Source organism: Sorex araneus, chromosome 9 (assembly GCF_027595985.1).
Source record: "Sorex araneus isolate mSorAra2 chromosome 9, mSorAra2.pri, whole genome shotgun sequence".
Classification (NCBI taxonomy): domain Eukaryota; kingdom Metazoa; phylum Chordata; class Mammalia; order Eulipotyphla; family Soricidae; genus Sorex; species Sorex araneus.
This window is the reverse complement of record NC_073310.1, coordinates 33184064-33205086: the sequence shown is the minus strand read 5'-3', so window position 1 is coordinate 33205086 and position 21023 is coordinate 33184064. Positions and strand designations below refer to the sequence as shown.

The 21023-nt window shown below is 43.9% G+C and overlaps 1 protein-coding gene across 1 annotated transcript; it reads left to right on the top strand.

Annotated features, from left to right (window-relative positions):
• Positions 1–17941: 17941 nt before the first annotated feature.
• Positions 17942–20387, top strand: LOC101549687 (Golgi phosphoprotein 3). Its single transcript, XM_004620309.2, is given in 2 exon segments — positions 17942–18168; positions 18171–20387. Coding segments are annotated over 2 exon segments (906 nt in total). The 5' UTR covers positions 17942–18005; the 3' UTR covers positions 18914–20387.
• The last annotated feature ends 636 nt before the right edge of the window (positions 20388–21023 follow it).

The following is a 21023-nucleotide window of genomic DNA, read 5'->3' as shown; positions in this document are numbered from 1 at the left end:
CTGGCTCATGCACTCAGGAATTACTCCTGGCGGTGCTCGGGGGACCATATGGGATGCTGGGAATCGAACCCGGGTCGGCCGCTTGCAAGGCAAACACCCTACCTGCTGTGCTATTGCTCCAGCCCCTAGACACCACTTTTTTAACCTAAAGATTTTTGAGGAGTCTTTAAATAAACACTCAGAAGAATATTGGGTAAAATAGATTCAGGCTTTGCAAAAATATTTGTCCACCTCGTTCCCTTTGATACATGCATCTTGATTGCCTTGCATGCGGCAGACCACGTTCAATTCCTCCGCCCCTCTCGGAGAGCTTGGCAAGCTACTGAGAGTATCCCGCCTGCATGGCAGAGCCTGGCAAGCTATGCATGGCATATTTGATATGCCAAAAACAGTAACAACAAAACTCACAATTGAGACATTACTGGCGCCCACTTGAGCAAATCGATGAACAATGGGTGACAGTGCTACTTTGTTTTTGACAGTTCCAGAGTTAAACCAAAGACCTCACATCTTTGAGGCAAGGGCCCCACCACACCCTGAGGAGTTAATACTTGCATTTTAAGTCTGCACGTTGAAGGGCGCTCCTTGATGCCCACATAAATAACACACTGTGGACTGGGGTAAGAAGACCATTGCACAGCCTGATGGAATACTAAAAGCGGAACTAAAGGTAGAGAGTCTGTACTGAACTAAAGCATACAGATTTCTGCATTTTCACGATTCTCGGGCTGTGCTAAGAGAAAGAGGTTTCGGGGTGGCACCGGCCCCGCCTGCCGCCAAGATGTGATCCCAGGGGCAGCACGTATGTGCGGCCTCTCCGCAGCTGCACGAGCGTGACTCCAGATGCCAGCTAAATTTTTCGGCATGGGCAGCTCCTTGCAGAATGTCTCCAGCCTGAGAACTAAGCCGCGGCCCCATGCCCGCCCAGGAGGGGAAAGGTATTTCTCTCTCTCTCGCCTCTTCCTTTCTGGGGATGAAGGGCATAGTGACTACCATATTATGACGACCACCGATGGGGTTTACAAGCTTGCAATGATCCAATATCTGGAAGAAATCTCCCTGGACTTAGTTGCTAAAGTACAGAAATCCAAAACCGTGCAACCTCATATCTCTTCACAACAGGTCTGACTCTAGTGGGGTACTCCTAACAACAATAGTGATGTTTGTGTTGAAATATTTATTTTAACCAAAGTAAATGGAAAGTAAAGTGAAATTTATCAGTTACAAGGTAGGGGGGGCGGGATGGGAGGTGTACTGTGCTTTTTTTTTTTTAGGTGGTGGGATATGGGCACTGGTGAAGGGATGGTTGTTTCAACATTGTATAACTGAGACTTAAACCTGAAAGCATTGTAATTTTCCACATGGTGATTCAATAAAATAAAATTCTTTAAAAAAAAAGGAGAGAAAGAGGTTTCAAGCTGTTTTTAAGTACGAATGTTAGTTAACTTGTCTTTGTCCGGGTTAACCTTAGTGGATCAGGGGAAGATCTCCTGTTCTTTACAAATAGATAATGTTGTATTATCAAAGTGGATGTATAAAATAGCTCTTCACATTCCAAACTCTGTATTTTCTCAGTGAAGTAGTGGGTTTAGTCATAGTTAAAAGGTTCCTACTCAAGACACATTTTTGAGAAGTGCCCTGAGCTGCTGCTTTCAACTATAGTTGAACAGAGATAAAGTCCTTTAAGAGAAAATAGAGCTACCAGCCTTGTTTCTGCCCTCCAAGGCCTTTAGGAATTCAAAATTAGAAACTGCATAGTTTCTAATAGAGTCCTCCATTCATACACCCTAATGGAGCTCCTCCATTCATGTCTGTATCACTGTATCACTGTCATTCCGTTGCTCATCGATTTGCTCGAGCGGGCACCAGTAACGTCTCCATTGTGAGACTTGTTACTGTTTTGGCATGTTGAATGCATCACGGGCAGCTTTCCAGGCTCTGCCGTGTGGGTGGGATACTCTCGATAGCTTGCGGGGCTCTCTGAGAAGGACGAAGGAATTCAACCCGGGTTGGCCTCATGCAAGGCAAATGCCCTACCCGTGTGCTATCGCCCCAGCCCATATATGTGTATAGTTTTTAAAAGTGCCTGCATAAGTACACAAAAGGCAATAATGTATGTATTAAATCAAAACACTAGCTGCTAGCTTAATAACTGGTATTTATAACACACATCGTCCTAAACCAGTACTCAGTTAACATGTACGTTTACTTCAAAATTAAAAAAAAAAAGACAAATCTCTAGTAGCAAGCATCATGACAATAATTGGAGGTGTGAAGACAAAACAATTTAGAGAAGAGCTTTCATAAACTTAACAAAGTTAGATAATATCAGCTAAGCTCAGGAAAGCAATTCCAAGAAAAGAGCTATGAGAACAACAGGAGTTCTTCACTAAGGAGAATAAAGATATTAAAAACTCCAATTTAGGGGCTGGAGCCCTGTTTTTCATACTATTCCAGCCAGAATAATTGCTGTTTGCTTTTTCTCATGCAGTTGTTGATTTATTTCACCATATACTAATGATTATGTTAATCTTTCAATTTAATCTGCTGATTTTTGATTGTTTGCATTCTGGAAAAACAGGATATTTTTTCTAGAAAATATCAACCATCATATCTTCTCATTTTACCTAATGAATATATACTTCCCTTATTAAATGTCTATAATTTTTCATGTTTTCTTTAATAGCAAGTTAAAGGATAGAGTGTTCATCCTACAAAATAGCAAGAGCAATTTATGATTTATAAAATCACATAATTATTTAATCAAATTACAAAATTTATTTCCAAACTTCTGAAGTAAAATTAAAATACAGACATTAAAATCAAATTTTTATTTTATTCTCATTCTTTTAATTTCGTATGTGCTCTTTCTCCTCTTTAAAATGCTCCTACTCTGTATCTTCAACATATTAACTTTCCTTACTATGTTGTTTTTTTTTTTTATTTTTGGGTCACCCCGGCGATGCACAGGGGTTGCTCCTGGCTCTGCACTCAGGAATTACCCCTGGCGGTGCTCAGGGGACCATGTGGGATGCTGGGAATCGAACCCGGGTCGGCCGCTTGCAAGGCAAACGCCCTACCCGCTGTGCTATTGCTCCAGCCCCCACTATGTTTCTTTATATCCCATCTACAAGAGAGGTCATTCTACATTTGTCCATCTCCTTCTGACTAACTTCACTCAGCATGATCCATCCATGTAGGAGCAAATGACATGATTTTGTCTTTTTTTTTTTTCCTTTCTGAGTGGGAGATTTAAGCATGAGTTTATTACCCTAATTTACTTATTTATTTAGTTTTGATTTTCGGGTCACACCCAGTGATGTTCAGGGGTTACTCCTGACTCTGCACTCAGGATTTGCTCATGGCATTGCTCAGGGGACCATATGAGATGCTGAGGATTGAACCTGGGTGGCAGCGTGCAAGGCAAATGCCCGACCTGCTGTCCTATAGCTTCAACTCTGGCCTCCCACAATGTATTAAACGAAGTTGTATAAAGTTGTTCGTGATTCTTTCTTTCTCTCTCTCTTTCTTTCTTTCTTTCTTTCTTTCTTTCTTTCTTTCTTTCTTTCTTTCTTTCTTTCTTTCTTTCTTTCTTTCTTTCTTTCTTTCTTTCTTTCTTTCTTTCTTTCTTTCTTTCTTTCTCTCTCTCTCTTTCTCTCTCTTTCTCTCCCTCCCTCCCTCCTTCCCTCCCTCCCTCTCTTCCTTCCTTCCTTCCTTCCTTCCTTCCTTCCTTCTCTTCCTTCCTTCCTTCCTTCCTTCCTTCCTTCCCCTCCCTCCCTCCCTCCCTCCCTCTCTCTCTCTCTTCCTTCCTTCCTTCCTTCCTTCCTTCCTTCCTTCCTTCCTTCCTTTCTTTCTTTCTTTCTTTCTTTCTTCTTTCTTTCTTTCTTTCTTTCTTTCTTTCTTTCTTTCTTTCTTTCTTTCTTTCTTTCTTTCCTTCCTTCCTTCCTTCCTTCCTTCCTTCCTCCCTCCCTCCCTCCCTCCCTTCCTTCCTTCCTTCCTTCCTTCCTTCCTTCCTTCCTTCCTTCCTTCCTTCCTTCCTTCCTTCCTTTCCTTCTTTCTCTTTCTTTCTTCCTTTCTTTCTTTCTTTCTTTCTTTCTCTTCTTTCTTTCTTCTTTCTTTCTTTTCTTTCTTTCTTTCTTTCTTTCTTTCTTTCTTTCTTTCTTTCTTTCTTTCTTTCTTTCTTTCTTTCCTTTCTTTTTATTGAATCACTGTGAGATACAGGTTTCTAAAGCTTTCATGATTGAATTTCAGTCATACAATGATCGAACACCATCCCTCCGCCAATGAGCATTTTCCACCACCAGTGTCCCTATTATCCCTCCTGCCACCCCCCACCCCACCCCACCGCCTGCCTCCATGGCAGGCACCTTCCTTCTTACTCTCTCTTTACTTTTGGGCAGTTCATGATTATTTCTTACAGGTATTCAGTATTCCAAAACCAATCCCACCACCACTGTCACCTTCCCTTCACCATTGTTTTCATTTTCCCAAACACTCATCAAGCCTGCATCCTTCTCCATGGCAAGCTCACAATAATTTATTTTATATTGCTTATTATCCATAAATAATATGTACTGGAGCGATAGCACAGAGGTAGGACGTTCGCCTTGTATGCAGCAACCAGGATTCAATTCCTCCGTCCCTCTCGGAGAGCCCGCAAGCTACAGAGAGTAACCTGCCCACACAGCAGAGCCTGGCAAGCTCCTCATGGCATATTCGATATGCCAAAAACAGTAACAAGTCTCATAATGGAGACGTTACTGGTGCCCGCTCGAGCAAATTGATGAACAATGGGACGACAGTGCTACGGTGCTATTATCCATAAATGGCTAACCGAATGATCAAAAAAAAATCTTATTAGAAGAAAATTAGTGAAAATTATTGTATCTCACCATGCAGATATTAAGTCCTTGTCTGAGGGATTATTAAAATATTGTTACAAGTTAAGTTTTTTTTTTAATTGAATCACTGTGTGCAACACTTATAAAGCTTTCATGTTTGAGTTTCAGTCTTACAGTGATCGAACACCCATCCCTCCACCAGTGTACACTTTCCACCACCAATGTCCCCAGTATCCTTCCCCCCACCACCCCCTAAGTTAAGTTTCTGTGTTAATGTTTTTGTTAGTCCAGATTGGTTGGTTTCTACGTTACATCTCATCTAATCCGGCATGCTACTACTAGATTGTCGGTGTTGTAGAGTTTGGAGATGTCAGAAAATCCACAGTTTTTAAAAGGTCAATCTAGCTGGAGTTAAATTTTTTACTGTTGAACTTACACGGTGGTGGAGGTGGTTCTCGGGCATGACTGCTGGGACTTCTGGAAGTACAGATGTTGGATAACATTAGTTTGTCCTTTCTCCTCTCACAGGAAGTTAGGTTTATTGAGTTGCGCACCATCACAGTGCTCCTGAGGCACACCCAATTCCATCAGGCACTCCTAATCCTATTTTGCTTTTCTCTTTTCTTCATGTCCTTTGCGTGATTTAGCAATATCCTTTTAAAATTTTTTATGTATTTAATTTATTTACTTTTTTTGCTTTTTTGGGTCACACCTGGCGATGCACAGGGGTCACTCCTGGCTCTGCACTCAGGAATTACCCCTGACAGTGCTCAGGGGACCATATGGGATGCTGGGACTCGAACCTGGGTCAGCTGCATGCAAGGCAAATGCCTAACCCGTTGTGCTATTGCAATATCCTTTTTTTTTGGGGGGGGTCACACCTGGCAATGCACAGGGGTCACTCCTGGCTCTGCACTCAGGAATCACTCCTGGCAGTGCTCAGGGGACCATGTGGGATGCTGGGAATCAAACCCGGGTTGGCCGCATGCAAGGCAAACGCCTTACCCGCTGTGCTATTACTCCAGCCTCTATTGCAATATCCTTTTTTAAAAATATTTTTTTATTAAACCACTGTAAGAATCAATTACAAAGCTTTCATATTTGAGATTCAGCTATACAATGATCGATCACCCATCCCTCCACCAGTGCAAACTTTCCACCACCAATGTCCCCATTATCTCCCCCACTTCCATCCCAGTCTTTACCTTCCCTCTATGGCAGACAATTGCTCAGATACTCTCTCTCTACTTTTGGGCATTATAATTTTCTTGAATTTTCCCACCACCACTCAAGCCAGCCTTCCAGGGTCAGATGCTAGATCATTTGTTTTCCATTGCTCACTTTGTATATCATGAAAGGACGCATGCTTCTGAGATTCTAAATTATAAATGGTTTAGTTCCAGAGACATAGGGAGCTATTCCAATGCGGATTGGAGAATTAGTCCTGACACCCACATGTGTAACTCATGGTGCCTGGCTTCCATCTGGAGAAGGCGGGGAGACTGCACCTGCTCCATCTGGGGCATCCTGGTGAAATTGGCTCAGTATAGGGCCGGAGAATTCTCCAGTGTTGCATGGGGTGCCCACCTGCAATGCCCTTTTTTTTTTTTTTCTTTTTTAGGTCACACCCGGCGATGCACAGGGATCACTCCTGGCTTTGCACTCAGGAATTACCCCTAGCAGTGCTCAGGGGGACTATATGGGATACTGGGAATCGAACCCCGGTTGGCCGCGTGAAGGCAAACGCCCTGCCTGCTGTGCTATCACTCCAGGCCCTGTGATGTCCTTTTTTTGTATAGACACAAGAAGATAGCTGATGCTATGCTTTTGTAACATGGGAGTTAACTGACTCCGAATTATACTTATTCCTGGGTTTCCATCATATTTATTTGATAAGCCTTAGTTTCTCTTCTTAACACTCTCAAAAGGAGGATCCCAGTGAGAGACTTGGATGAACCCAGTGCAAATCATAAACTACCCTGGCATTGAAAAGGAGCAGGCTAAGCACCATAAGAAGTTTGATAAGTTAAGAGCATGGTCATGGAACAAACTGTCCTGACCCCAAAAGAAGTGGCTGAATAAGGACCCTGCTGGGGTTAGGAAAGACTAACCTGGCCTGAGGACTGTATCACTTGTATCACTTGTCTTCCTGTTGATCTTCGATTTGCTCGGACTGGCGCCAGTAACGTCTCCATTTGTCCCTGTTGCGTGCTAGTGCAGCCCAGTGATATCTGCTTGCTCCAGGAAAAGGAAGAGCCTCAAATCATTCATTCAGGGATTTGATGAAGAAATCTGACCATCTAGTTGGTGGGCGGCCTCGAGGTCTTCTGACGTCCCGTGGAATCCAGTCGGTAACAGCTCTAGTCCAGCGGTCATCTCTGAATGGCATTACATGACCGGCCCATCTGATTTTTGATGTCTTGGCAAATGAGACAGCGTCCCTGATTCTTGACCATTGACGGAGGTCAGAACTCTGGATTCCTTCTCTTGAGTGAGACGTGATACTCCTAGCATAGCTCTTTCAATTCCTCTATGGGATACCCCAATAGTGTTCTCATCCTGTTTGTGTAGGGCCCAGGTCTCTGAGGCATATGTTAGTGCAGAAAGAACTGTGGAATCAAAAAGATGTGCCCAAAGTCAAAGGTTCTTTGTTCTCTTAACCACCTCTTCGACGCTCTTGAAGGCATTCCACGCTGCTCTCTTCCTCCTGCGCAGTTCTGGCACTAAGTCGTTCCTCATGTTGATTTCCCAACCCAGGTACACATAGCTGCTGCATTCGGAGATGTTCGTTCCATTGAGAGCAAATGGAGCTTCAGGGACCAGTTTGTTTTTCATGAACATCATCTTGTTGATATTCAGCTGCAATCCGACCTTTCCACACTCGTGGTCGAAGTTGGCCAGCATTTGTGCCACTTGGCCAATGTTTGGTGTTATGAGAACGATGTCATCAGCGAAGCGGAGGTGGTGTAATTGCCGACCGTCTATCTTCACTCCCATTCCTTCTCATTCTAGTTGTCGCATGATGTTCTCAAGGGTGGCACTGAAGAGTTTCGGTGAAATGGTATCACCCTGCCGCACCCCTCTCTTTACATCAATTATCACTTCCTTGTAGAATGGTGAGATCCTGGTGGTGAATCCACAATACAGCTCACGGAGGATTTTGATATACTGAGTTTGAATGCCCTGTTTGGCCAGGGCTTTGATGACCACCTCAGTCTCAACAGAATCGAAGGCCTTCTTTAAGTCGATGAACGTTAGACAGAGCGGCATCTTGAACTCTCCCGAAACTTCAAGGAGTTTGGTCACTGTGTAGATATGGTCGATCGTGCTGAATAATCTTCAGAACCCGGCTTGCTTACATGATTGTCCTTCATCTAGTGTTCTGCCTATTTTATTCAGGATGACATGAGTGAACAACTTGTAGATGACAGACAGCAGGCAGATTGGGAGATAGTTGTCGATGTCGTGGATGTCTCCCTTCTTGTACAACAGAACGGTCCTACTGAGTTTCCACTGGGATGGAACCTTGCATTCAGACAGGTAGCGTGTGAAGAGTCGAGCCAGTGTATTGAGGAGTACTGGTGGCATATTCTTCAGGTGTTCGGGTCTGACCTTGTCCGGACCAGGTGCTGTTCGCGTCTTTACCAGCGAAATGGCATGTCGGATTTCAGAAGGGAGGACGTTGGGAACGACATATCCATCCTGCGGAATTCGGTATGTGGGCAGGTGGACATGGCTGTCAAAGAGATCTGAGTAGAAGTCGTGAATAATCCTCTACATTGCCTTTCTGGAAGATGTGATAGATCCATCGGGACGTCGGAGGGCAGTCATTTTGGTCTTGTAGTTGGCGAAGGACAGGCGAGCGTTGTGAATACTTTTCCCGGCTTCTGCTGCACTGGCCAACACTGCTGCTCTTCTCTCTTTGCGGTCTTCCTTTATCGCATCTCTGCACAGCTTTGTGAGCTCGGAGAGTAGCTTGTGGTTGCCTGAGGCTCGAGTCAAACCACATTGATGAATGAGCTCAAGAGTTTCCAAAGACAGGTGTCTGTTTGTGGCTTTTTCACTCTCGGCATTCTTCACACAGTCATGGAGGTGCTGAACCAGTCGATCGTATTCCTTGTTGATGTTGTCAAGGACGGCATATTCCCACGTTGCTGCAATTGTGCCAAAGAGCTCCCAGTGGTGGTCATTCTGGGAGTTGCCTTCTTAGACTTAAATTTTACAGACTTTTCTCCCTGCTCTGTGAAGTAGAATTTTGCACCAAGGAGACGGTGGTCCAATCCCGTTTGGAATTTTGGGACAACATTGACATCGGTCAGGCAAAACCTTCAATTAAATATGATGTGATCAATTTCATTGTGGAACTGTCCACCGGGAGACTCCCATGTCCAGTGTTTAGATTCAGCCTTCTGGAACTGTGAGTAATCATTTCTATTTTGTTTCATGCATATCTATTCAGGCTATAACGCATATGTATAAAATATATGTATTTTTGAACCCCATCTAGTTGGGCTTAGGTCTTACTTATAGCTGTTGGACCATTTGTTGTGCCAGGGATCACACTGGGTTTTGCCCTGAAAGCTGCAAATATTTTAAAAATAATTTTTTGTCTGTGAAAAATAGCATTTCCCTTTTTTTTGGGTAGGAACATAATAAAACACTACTATTTTAAAAATTCTTTTATTGTTTTTGTTCTGGCACTGCACTCAGGGATCACTCCTGGAAAGTTCTGGGGATGATAATGGGGGGGCAGGGGTCAAACAGGTTGGCTGAGTGCAAGGAAAGTGCTGTACCTGCTGTACTCTCTCCAGCCCTGGTTTTAAAAGTCTTATCCTTTAATTAATTAATACTATATTGAAGAATTTATTTAAATTAAATTACTAGTAATGGAGAAACATTTAAATATAAAGTGTTTTGGGGCTGGAGTGATAGCACAATGGGTAGGGCATTTGCCTTGCACGCGGCTGACCTGGGTTCAATTCCCAGCATCCCATATAGTCCCTTGAGCACTGCCAGGAATAATTCCTGAGTGCAGAACCAGGAGTAACCCCTGAGCGTTGCCAGGTGTGACCAAAAAGGAAAAAAAAGAAAGTAAATATAAGGTGTTTTTTACAACATTAATAATAATGAAGTCGGTGGACCCCCATGGATGGCTTATGTGAGGGAAGGAGAGTGACGGTCACTTCTTCCTATTGCCTCTGCCACCCGGGGGCCAGCTGGGAAGAGTAGGGCTGATAGTCTGCAATGAGCTGCTGCGAGGCATGCGCCAGAACCCCACCAGCCCCACTAGGTGGCTGTCAAGCCCCACTTTATGTCCACTTGGTCTTCTAGGCACGGGAGTTGATCCCAGAAGCCCCATTTCTCAGAGAGAGCCACAGACTCAGGTTGGAGGGATGATTTTCTCTTTGCAGCAAAGGAAAGTCAGTCCTAGGCCTTACCAAGGGTCACCAAGTAACCTTCTCTTTTCTTGCCTCGCCGAAAAGAATTTCAGTAGTTGACGAGCAGTGAAGAAATCAGATTTCATTTGGAGGGTTTTAGGATGGGGAAAGAGGGTTTTAGTGAAAGTGAGAGAGAGAAACATGCCCAAGAGAGAACACGGGCTTCTCCAAAGGTGGAGGGAGCCCCTACACACATCTCAGCATTAGATATGGAAGCATGAAATGACACATCTCAAGAGGGTAGATGTGGGCGACACAGGTGCTCAGGTGACACATGTGCTTGGCTAACGTGGGTACGAGCAGTACATGGGCTTGGGTAGCATATGCACCTTTCCTTTATTCAGGGTGGCTTTTATAGGGGTTTTCCCAACCTGCCCCCACGTGGGGCTTCTTTCTAGGTAAAAGCCCATTGCTAGGGAGGTTGTCCTGGCCTTTGGTTCCTGCAGGAGCTTCTCTTGAAGGGGGGTCCAGCCTTCTCTGGGTCTGCTGCTGGTGCCAAATGAAAGTCTTATCAGGCCTGAGCTCAGAAGGTGGGCTCTTGGTTATGTTGGTGGGCCCCACGGGTGACTGATGTGAAGTGGGGAGGAGAAAGACTGTCACTTTCTCTCCAACCACCTCTACCACCCGGGACCTGGGTTACTGGGTTCTTGTCTTGCTCATGGAAAAGAATTTTAGGAGTTAGACAAGCAGTGAAGTAAACAGATTTTATTTAGAGGTTTATTTTTTTTTTCTTTTTGGGTTACACCCAGCGACGTACAGGGGTCACTCCTGGCTCTGCACTCAGGAATTACCCCTAGGTAATTACCCCTAGGTGCTCAGGGGACCATATAGGATGCTGGGAATCGAACCCGGGTCGGCCACATGAAAGGCAAACACCTTACCCCCCTACCCGCCGTGTTATTGCCCCAGCCCCTATTTAGAGGTTTTTGAGGGAAGGAGGAAGGGATAAGTGGGAGAGAGAATAGTAAGAATAATGCGCTCAAGAGAGAACGCGGGCTTTTCCAAGGGTGGAGAGAGCTCTGCACACATCCTAGCACTGGACACTAAAGCTTGAAAGTACACATCTCAAGGGGGGAGATGCGGCAACATGTGCTCGCACACCGCATGAGCTCCGCTGCGTGGGCGCCAGCAGCACCTGGGCTCAGGCAGCATGTGCGCGCCCTTCCTTTGTTCAAGGTGGCCTGTTATAGGGTTTCTTCAACCTGCCCCCACGTGGGGCTTCTTTCCAGAGTTTGTTGCTAAGGAGGTTACCAGGGAGGTTGGGAATGGTGATGGCCTTCTTTGGGCTGAATTAATCAGATTAAGGCAGAGTTTGAGGAACTTCCTGTGGGGAGGGGTCCATTATCCTCAGGGTCTGCTGATGGTCTTATCCGGTCTTTTGTTCTCTGAATCCACAAGGTGGATCAATTTTAAGATTCTCCTTCCCGGAGACTTTGATAATCTAAATTTCATTGCCCAGGGCCTTTCCCTATCTACTTGCCTACAGCATTGGCAGCTTTGAGCTCTTGATTTTATTACTTCCTGAGAATTCTATTGCCATGGGCCCTCCTCTGTCTACTTACCTTCATCAATAATAATAATACAGAAAGTTTAAAACAACTGAGGTTCCCTTTGTTAAATTAGAAGGTTTATCACTGATGAGCTTCTATGTGGTCATAGTTTTGATTTAGAAGAATGAATATTAAATTATTACTAAAATAACTTACTACACTTGTGATGTTGGTGAACCCCTGGGGTGACTTATGTGAAGGGGAGAGGAGAGAGACAGCCCTTTCTCCTGATCCACCTCTGCCACCCTGGGCTTGGCTGGCAAGGTTAGGACGGATGAGTCCCTGCATGTCACGGACCTGAGTCCCATCAGCCACAATCAACCACATCTGACATCTACCACCTGATTTCTCGTGGATTTAGGCTGGATCGAGGAATTGCTCTTTGCAGGAAGGAAAAGTCTGTCCTTGCCTTCTCACAGAAAAGAATTTTAGGAGACAAGCAGTGAAGTGAAACAGACTTTATTTGGAGGTTTTAAGGAAGGAGAAGGAGGCAGAGAAAGAGAATAAGTGTTCAAGAGAGAACACAGGTTTCTCCAAAGGCAGAGAGACCCCCTACATATATCCCAGCATTAGATAGGAAAGCATAAAAGTACACATCTCAAGACAGGAGATGTGGGTGACACATGTGCTCGGGCACCATATGTGCTTTGCCATGACACATGGACACAAGCAGCACATAGGCTTGGGCACCATATGAGCACGCTTCCTTTGTTCAAGATGGTTTTTATAGAGTTTTTCTCAAGCTGCCCTTGGGAATGGGGCTTTCTTTTACCTATATGAGTCTGTTCCTTAGTGGTTGCCAAGCGGGTAGGTAGGGTTGGAGTGGTCTTTGAAATTCCTTTTCTTGACCTTTGTTCCTTCTTGGAGCAAGGTTCAGCTTCTTCTTCTTTTTTTTTTTTCTTTTTGGGTCACACCTGGCAATGCACAGGGAGGGGTTATTACTGGCTCTGCACTCAGGAATTACCCCTGGCAGTGCTCAGGGGACCATACGGGATGCTGGGAATCGAACTCGGGTCGGTCGAGTGCAAGGCAAACGTCCTACCCGCTGTACTATCGCTCCAGCCCCCTGATTTTACTTTTCTAATTCCGACAGCTCTTTTTGAAGTACAGTAATCTTTTTTTAAAATTTATTTTATTTTTCCCATTAGCAGTTTACAGGTTTTCTTGAAGAGGAGGGCAGGTTAAGAGTCAAGAACTGAAGGGCAGGTTAAGGGTTAACCGCTGAAGTTGCCCTTTGTAACTACTTGACTACTTTGAAAGATGTCTTCAGGACCTTCCACTGGGCAGGACTCTGTCACCAAATGGGCCAACAAACTGCCCCTAGGAACTGTAAACAAACATCTGCTCAGAACGGTCAACAAATGTTGAAATTAGCATATTAAGTGAAATAGGTGTGGTTTTCCCTTTTGTATGGTTTTCCTATTGATCCAATACCTGTGATTTTCTTTGATATGTATGATTCTCCTTTGATTCAATACATGTAATTTTCCCCCAATATGTGAGATTTTCATTTGTCAACAAATGTTTAGATATGCAAATTAAGTGACCTATGTGATTCCCTTTGATATGTGAGATTTTCATTTCTCCCCCAAAAGGGTATAAAAACAGCTAGCTTTTTGAGTTCGGGGCCTTCAGTTATGCCACGCTATTGAGGCACAATTGAAGGTCCCAATATAGCTATATTGGCTTAAATAAACCCCATGCATTTGCAGAAAGAGTTGTCTTGGTTTTGTTCTTTTGTCTCTCCGAGCCTCCCCCGGGCAGAGATCTGCCGCCCCTAACATTCTTTAAGATTCTATTAATTTTTCATAAGCGAGAGCAGCATCTTTGTTTTCCAGTAAGGTGGTAGAATCTGCATAAGAGAGGGGGAAAAAAAAGTAGAAATCTATTTGGCCTTCTATATCAAAACAACTTTTTGAGCATAGAGGACTGTGTGCACTTTACAATTCTTTCACAGAAATACAGGATATTTATGTATGTGAATGTATATGTATATATACGATGTTTGTGTGAGAGGCAGATATTCAGTATGATCATAGAAAAGGGGGGAATGTGAGAAGCGGCTAACTCGCCTCTTCTCACTCTGGCCATAAAGTTTGTAGGAGACAACTCAGGTCAAGAAGGATATATGGCTTCACTGAGGTAATTGGTTAACAGTACCAGTTGGTGGGAAGCAGCTCTGGCCGTGAAGGATATATGATTGAGCTAATGGACTAAAGGTACTAACTGGTGTTTACACAGACACGGAGCTGGAAAAGCACCCGTGTCTTGTATCCTGTGTCTAACTGATAGGTGTCTAACTGATAAGATGCTTACTTGATGTATGGGAATGCCTTGCTTTCTTGATGCATGGGAATTGGGAATGGCTCCCTAATTGGGAATGTTTTCTTGATATATGGTTTCTGTATGCTTTTGTTCATTTATGAAATGCTTGAAGTTATTTCTGCCTTTGGAATTGTTTATCTTTGTGCCTACTCCTGTGGCCTGTGTGCCCAGGATGGCTATATAAACCCTCTGCTGTAAGCCCTCGGGGTTGAGCTCCTGCTTCAGCAGGACAGCTCGGCCCCAGCTAGCTGGAATAATAAAGTCTCGGTGTGTGTTTTGCAATCCTGCTGGACTCTTTTTCTCTCTGAATACTGAGAGGTGGTTTTGGTCCTAACAGTTTTGAAAACATTATAGTAACCACTTCAATAAATCATTAACTGATTTCTGAATCTAAGGAAGGGGAACGAGAAAGTGAGAAAGTAATCATTCTAAATGGAGACATACTATCACATAATAGAATTTTATTATCACATAACTGTTAAAGCAGATTGAGTCTAGAGAAGATTCACCTAGTGAAGAGATAACAACTTATGAAATGAGGAATAAATAGGAAAAAATTAATCTGAGGAAGAAATGCATTCTAGAAAGCCTACAGCACATGTGGAAGGTCAGCTGCAACCTGTTTCTCCAAAAGATGAAGCTAGGAATTGATTTACTATCTTGCCTGAAGCAAATAAAATACAGAACACATTAGAAATTATTTTCAGGACAAAGAAGTTCAGGCAATAGAAAGCAATGATTCCTAAGGTAAGTCTTATGTGTTGAACACCTCCGCTCACTACCTCAAGAACTTGTCACAAGCAGAGGGAACTGAGATGGATTTCTGCAGACTCCCTGTGATGAGGCAATAAAATGTAGTCCAGTGAAACTAAGGGAGATAGAGATTACATATCAGAGTACAAAAAAAAAAAAACTGGTAGAGGGCCAGAGCAATAGCACAGCGGGTAGGGCGTTTGCCTTGCACGCGGCTGACCCGGGTTCGATCCCTGGCATCCCATATGGTCCTCCAAGCACCGCCAGGAGTAATTCCTGAGTGCAGAGCCAGGAGTAACCCTGGCATTGCTGGGTGTGACCCAAAAAGAAAAAAAAAACTGGTAGATCTACAAATGGTCTCCTGGTCAGAAGAGAAGTGAACTGTACATAAACAAACAGATATATGTTTTCTTGTTCAGAGATATACATATATATGGATATAAAACTGGAAACTACCCAGAACCAAGGGTAAAACATCTGAAAACTGCAGATGAAACAGTGCCTACTGCTCAGAGGGCTCTAAGATTGGAAAAACTCCACAATTAGGATAGTAAGTGGTCAGAAATGTCTTACCTCAGTAATGAAAGAATCAGTCTTCTGAGCAGTGCTGTTAAGTTGTCTTCTTGAAAGTAAGACTGGGTAATTGAGGATAAAGACAGCTCAAAGGGCCAGGACACATGTTTTCTGTTTGTTTGTTTGTTTGCTTTTTTTGGACCATACCCCGCTCTCTTGGCTCTGCACTTAGCAATCACTCCTAGATGGGACCATATGGAGTGCTGGGAATCAAACCTGGGTTGGCTGTTTGCAAGGCAAGAGCCTTACCTACTATACTATACTATACTATACTATACTATACTATACTATACTATACTATACTATACTATACTATACTATACTATACTATACTATACTATACTGCTATACTATAATCCTGCAACACATTTTGCATGCAGGAAGCCCCAAGAAAAATTCCTAATACCACATGACCCCTCCCCCCAAGCATTTTTGCTTGTAGCTCTGTGTTCCCCAGCTCTGTTTAACAATACTGGAGAAAACTGGTGATGTATATCCAGGAGTGGTCACTGTACTTCCTGGATACCACTTAGGAGCCCCCCAAACAATTAAAACCGAAACAGAGTAAGACAAGGAAAGGTCAAACTGTTTCCACAAGGTTGAAAACTGGCCCCAAACAAGCCTCAAAAAGATAAATAGAAGTATAGAGATTTTTTTTTTTAACTCAAACAGCATTCACAGACTTGAAATTCATATGTAAAGTCAGAGTTGAAAAATACGTAGGACTCGGGACCAAATGCATCTTAGACATAACAGAACAAAACAAAAGATTCAACACTTATGGACTGTGGGGAAAAAATAAGCAGCTTTAATAACTTCTTTAATAACTGGGGATGGAACTTCATAGGTTGCATGCAGGGTAAGCACCCTACTTGTGTGGGACACATAGCGGAGCAGGAGCAACTCCATCATGCCTGGTTGCTGCTTTACGTTTTGTTTTACTTAAACCTTTTTGTTTTTCTTAAAACCCTGACTTCCACACCGTCCCTCCCACTGCCCCCACCATCTGCAAGGGAAGGACAATTCGTCTTGGCAAATACTTTCATAACCGCTATTCACTGTCTCTAGAAGCCACCCAGACACAAGCAGGGTGAGGAGTTGCCAGAATGTTCTGAAAACATGTCTAGATCACCTATCTGTAACTGCTTGTTTGTACTACTTGAAATCATGTTTTCTTCTGAATCATGAATGAATCATGAAACTAGCATTTTCACTTGCGTTTTTGTTAAAAATTTGTATGTGTGGGTTAAGATGTAAGCAGATGTAAACATCAACTATAAAACTTGGAGCGTTTCCCTTGTTCAGGGTCTTGCTTGAGGCTGCGTGCCTAGGAGCTTGACCCCAGCTAGCTGGCTTAATAAACTCTGCTTGTGTGTTGCATTACTGGCTGAACTCTTTGTGTGGATTCGGAGGGGGAAGTTCTCGACACCGGACCCTAACACCTGCTATACCATCCCTCTGGGCCCATAATATCTTGATTTTGGTGGTAATTTCATGCATCCACAAAATCACAAAAACATCAAATCATACACTTTTTATATGTGTACTTTCTATATCTATGAATAGTAGAGAATAAAAAATATTTAAGGTAAAAATAGCACAGCGGGTAGAGCATTTGCCTTGCATGCAGCCCACCCGGGTTGAATCCCTCTGCCCGTCTCTTGGTAGAGCCCAGCAAGATACCAAGAGTATCCTGCCCGCACGCAGATACTGGCAAGCTACCAGTGGCGTATTTGATATGCCAAAAACAGTAACAACAAGTCTCACAATGGGGACGTTACTGGTGCCCGCTCAAGCAAGTCGATGAACAATAGGACTATAGTGCTACAGTGCTAATGTCTATTAAAAAAAATATTTTCCAACACCAACTGTGAGGAAATTTATTTAAAAAGTGGTGGTCATCTGTGCCCTAGAGGAAAAGCAGAGTGCTCTGTGAGGTCATGAGTCACCAAATTCCAACAGTATGAGAATTATCCTCTCCCTACTTTTGTAAATATGGTTTTATTAACATATAATCCATTCATTTACATAGTATAATCAAAGGAAAGGAAGATTCTCCTATACCCTATCTGTTCTTGAGTGACATACTTTTAAAATGTATGAATTAAATGACACAGGCCAGTTTAGCAGGGAAAAGAACCTATCTAATAAATATACATGATATTATATGCATATGAAACCCAGGATCTGAATTGTTTGTAATAAGAAAAAAGTTAAAAATTGTGAGGAAGGGGGCTGGAGCGATAGCACAGAGGGTAAGGCGTTTGCCTTGCACGCGGCCGACCCGGGTTTGATTTCCCAGCATCCCATATGGTTCCCTGAGCACCACCAGGGGTAATTCCTGAGTGCAAAGCCAGGAGTAACCCCTGTGCATTGCTGAGTGTGACCCAAAAGGAAAAAAAAAAAAAAAAGTGAGGAAAAGGCGCGATCAAAAACTTCTTGATTTAAATATAAAATACAAATAAATTGAGGCAGCCCCGGCGGTGCGGGCCGGCGCGGCGCGGCGCGGCGCCTCGGCTGGAGCCATGACCTCGCTGACCCAGCGCAGCTCGGGCCTGGTGCAGCGGCGCACCGAGGCGTCGCGAAACGCCGCCGACAAGGAGCGGGCGGCGGGCGGCGGCGGCGGCGGCGGCGGCGGCGGCGGCGAGGACGACGCGCAGGGCCGCCGAGACGAGCAGGACGACGACGACAAGGCGACTCCAAGGAAACGCGGCTGACCCTGATGGAGGAGGTGCTGCTGCTGGGCCTCAAGGACCGAGAGGGTCACACATCCTTTTGGAATGACTGTATATCATCTGGATTACGTGGCTGTATGTTGATTGAATTAGCATTGAGAGGAAGGTTACAACCAGAGGCTTGTGGAATGAGACGTAGAAGTCTGTTAACACGAAAGGTGATCTGTAAGTCAGATGCTCCAACAGGGCATGTTCTTCTTGATGAAGCTCTAAAGCACGTTAAGGAGACTCAGCCTCCAGAAACGGTCCAGAATTGGATTGAATTACTGAGTGGTGAGACATGGAACCCTTTAAAGTTACACTATCAGTTAAGAAACGTAAGGGAACGGTTAGCTAAGAACCTGGTGGAGAAGGGCGTGCTGACCACGGAGAAGCAGAACTTCCTCCTCTTTGACACGACCACCCACCCTCTCACCAACAACAGCATCAAGCAGCGCCTCATCAAGAAGGTGCAAGAAGCCGTGCTCGACAGGTGGGTGAACGACCCTCACCGCATGGACAAGCGCCTGCTGGCCCTCATCTACCTAGCCCACGCCTCCGACGTTCTGGAGAACGCTTTTGCTCCTCTTTTGGACGAGCAATACGATTTAGCCACCAAGCGTGTGCGGCAGCTTCTTGACCTGGATCCCGAGGTGGAGTGTCTAAAGGCCAGCACCAGCGAGGTCCTGTGGGCCGTGGTGGCCGCCTTCACCAAGTAACCCCGCTCGGAATGAAGCGTTCCCTTCTCAAGGAAACCAGGCGTTTGCTTGTTTCTTTCTCTTTCTGTTGACTTCTGGTTTTCTGCAGTTTGTACTTTCCATTCTAGAATTGGCTTTTCTGTTACTAATTGGTGGGTGGCTTGTCCCCTTTGTGTGTATGCAGGATTCTGCTGGTACGAGAGGCCTTCCTCTCTCTGTTCCGAAAGTCACACTGCCACGTTGGCATTTCATTCCTCGTTGCCGTTGTCACGGCTGCCTGCCCGGGTCTCTGGCGTGCTTTGACGCCCCGAAGCACCCCCAGCTCCCCACACTCGCGTCTGTGGGATGGCCTCAGTTTGAGTTTTTCCCCATGTGCACGTACTCCCCGCATCCTGCCTACAGTGCAGACAGAAGTCACAAAAAGGCCTTTAACTCACCAAAGGTAAATATCTGTATCTATTAGGACGTTTTCTACATAGACCTCAGTTGAGATGTATACTTGGCAAAATTATTTTTAAAATTGAGACAGCACAGTACTATAAAATGCCCCTTGGAGTTTGCTTCCCATGTAAATCTTTTGTATTATTACACTTGTTATAATTTTAATTATTAAGTCATCAAGGTCCAATCGTTTCACGAAGCCAGTTTGGGATGGGCTGCATTCCAGTTGTGCTGTATATAGTTTGAATTCTAGAGAAATTGTCCCTCCTCGTGGCCACTCTGCCTCCATCCTAGTATTTCTAAAGTTTAACTAGTCGTACACCTGGTGCCCCTCACTTGTTTCAGACATATTTGCTGACGGGTCAGACCTCTCATCAGTGAAGGAGAGGGACAGGATCCGTGTCTGGTTGGTTCCAAGTCGTTGAGCTGCGCCACTGATGGTACTTTGCCTATGTATCCCCTGTTCGGAATTTCTGTTCCTTTTCTGGGTCTTATTGTTTTTATCACTTCTATAGGGAAGAGACTTGTGACCAGTACTAATCTTGAGTACAGTTTTTTCTTTTTCTGTCCATGAGTAAATTAATGTCTCTGCTTAAATGTCATTTATCTACTCACACTTTCTTGAGGGAAAGAAAATCAAATGTCACTTCTAGCAGATGTTGCATGTAAATTGTTAGCAAGTAATGACTACAACTCAGATGATTAAGAATTTGTAAGAGAAAGCTCTGCTTTGTTTCAATTTTTATATATAATTATGATAATTAGCACATCATAAGAATATAAGCCTTTCCTTTTTAAAGTTTATTTTTACTATGTCTTTATCACGGTTTATCGTATCATCATTGGTTCATAATGTAAATACTATATATTGAACAAATTAAATGCCAAATTTTTTATTACATAGTTCATGTTAATAGTGGGGTTTTCAGGTGTTTTGAGATTTCTTTGGTTAACTTTCGATGCAAAAGTACTAGATGGTGTATAACTCTTAGAGTTGAATTTTAAGGGATTCCCTAATATGTATACTATCTTTTTATCTGAAGTAATAAACTATGATCTTGAAAAAAAAATACAAATAAATTTAGCATGATTTTTTTTTTTTTTACAGAGGATAAACCTTCATAATCATAGGTGACAAGGCAGTTTCCAGCTTCCAGGTACAGGGAGAAAAGGATATATTTTCTGTTTTTTGTGTAAAACACAAAAATAAAAAGAAAAGGGGCGCGGGCAGCAAGGCAGGTGAAGGAACGGAACGGAGCCAAGATGGTTGGTCTCACTTGCAGTTTATTCCAATCTTCCCTCTATACATTTTCCTCTGGAACTCTCCTGCTTCTTCCTCCCCCATGCTACTTCATTCTCCTTCTCTGCTCCTCTCTGGAACTCCTCTCTCTCGATCTGTGGCTCTGGCCCCCGTGGCTCTGGCCCCCCCAACCCACTCTTACAGCCTAGTTAAATCTCCACAGCATGAGGGGGTTGGGGCATACACATAGGTGTGGTCAGCAATAGGGTAAGGTTCTTTTCCCTCAGGGGATGATTCTCCTAGGACTTAATTCTCTTTCAGCAGGAGGATCCACCCAAGGGCTGAGTCCCATGAATGTGTTTCTCTTCTCCTCAGCCAGCAAACATTTAAGAATTCATAATATTAATCATTTTGTATGGACACAATAAGAGATGCATTAAAGCTTATAGA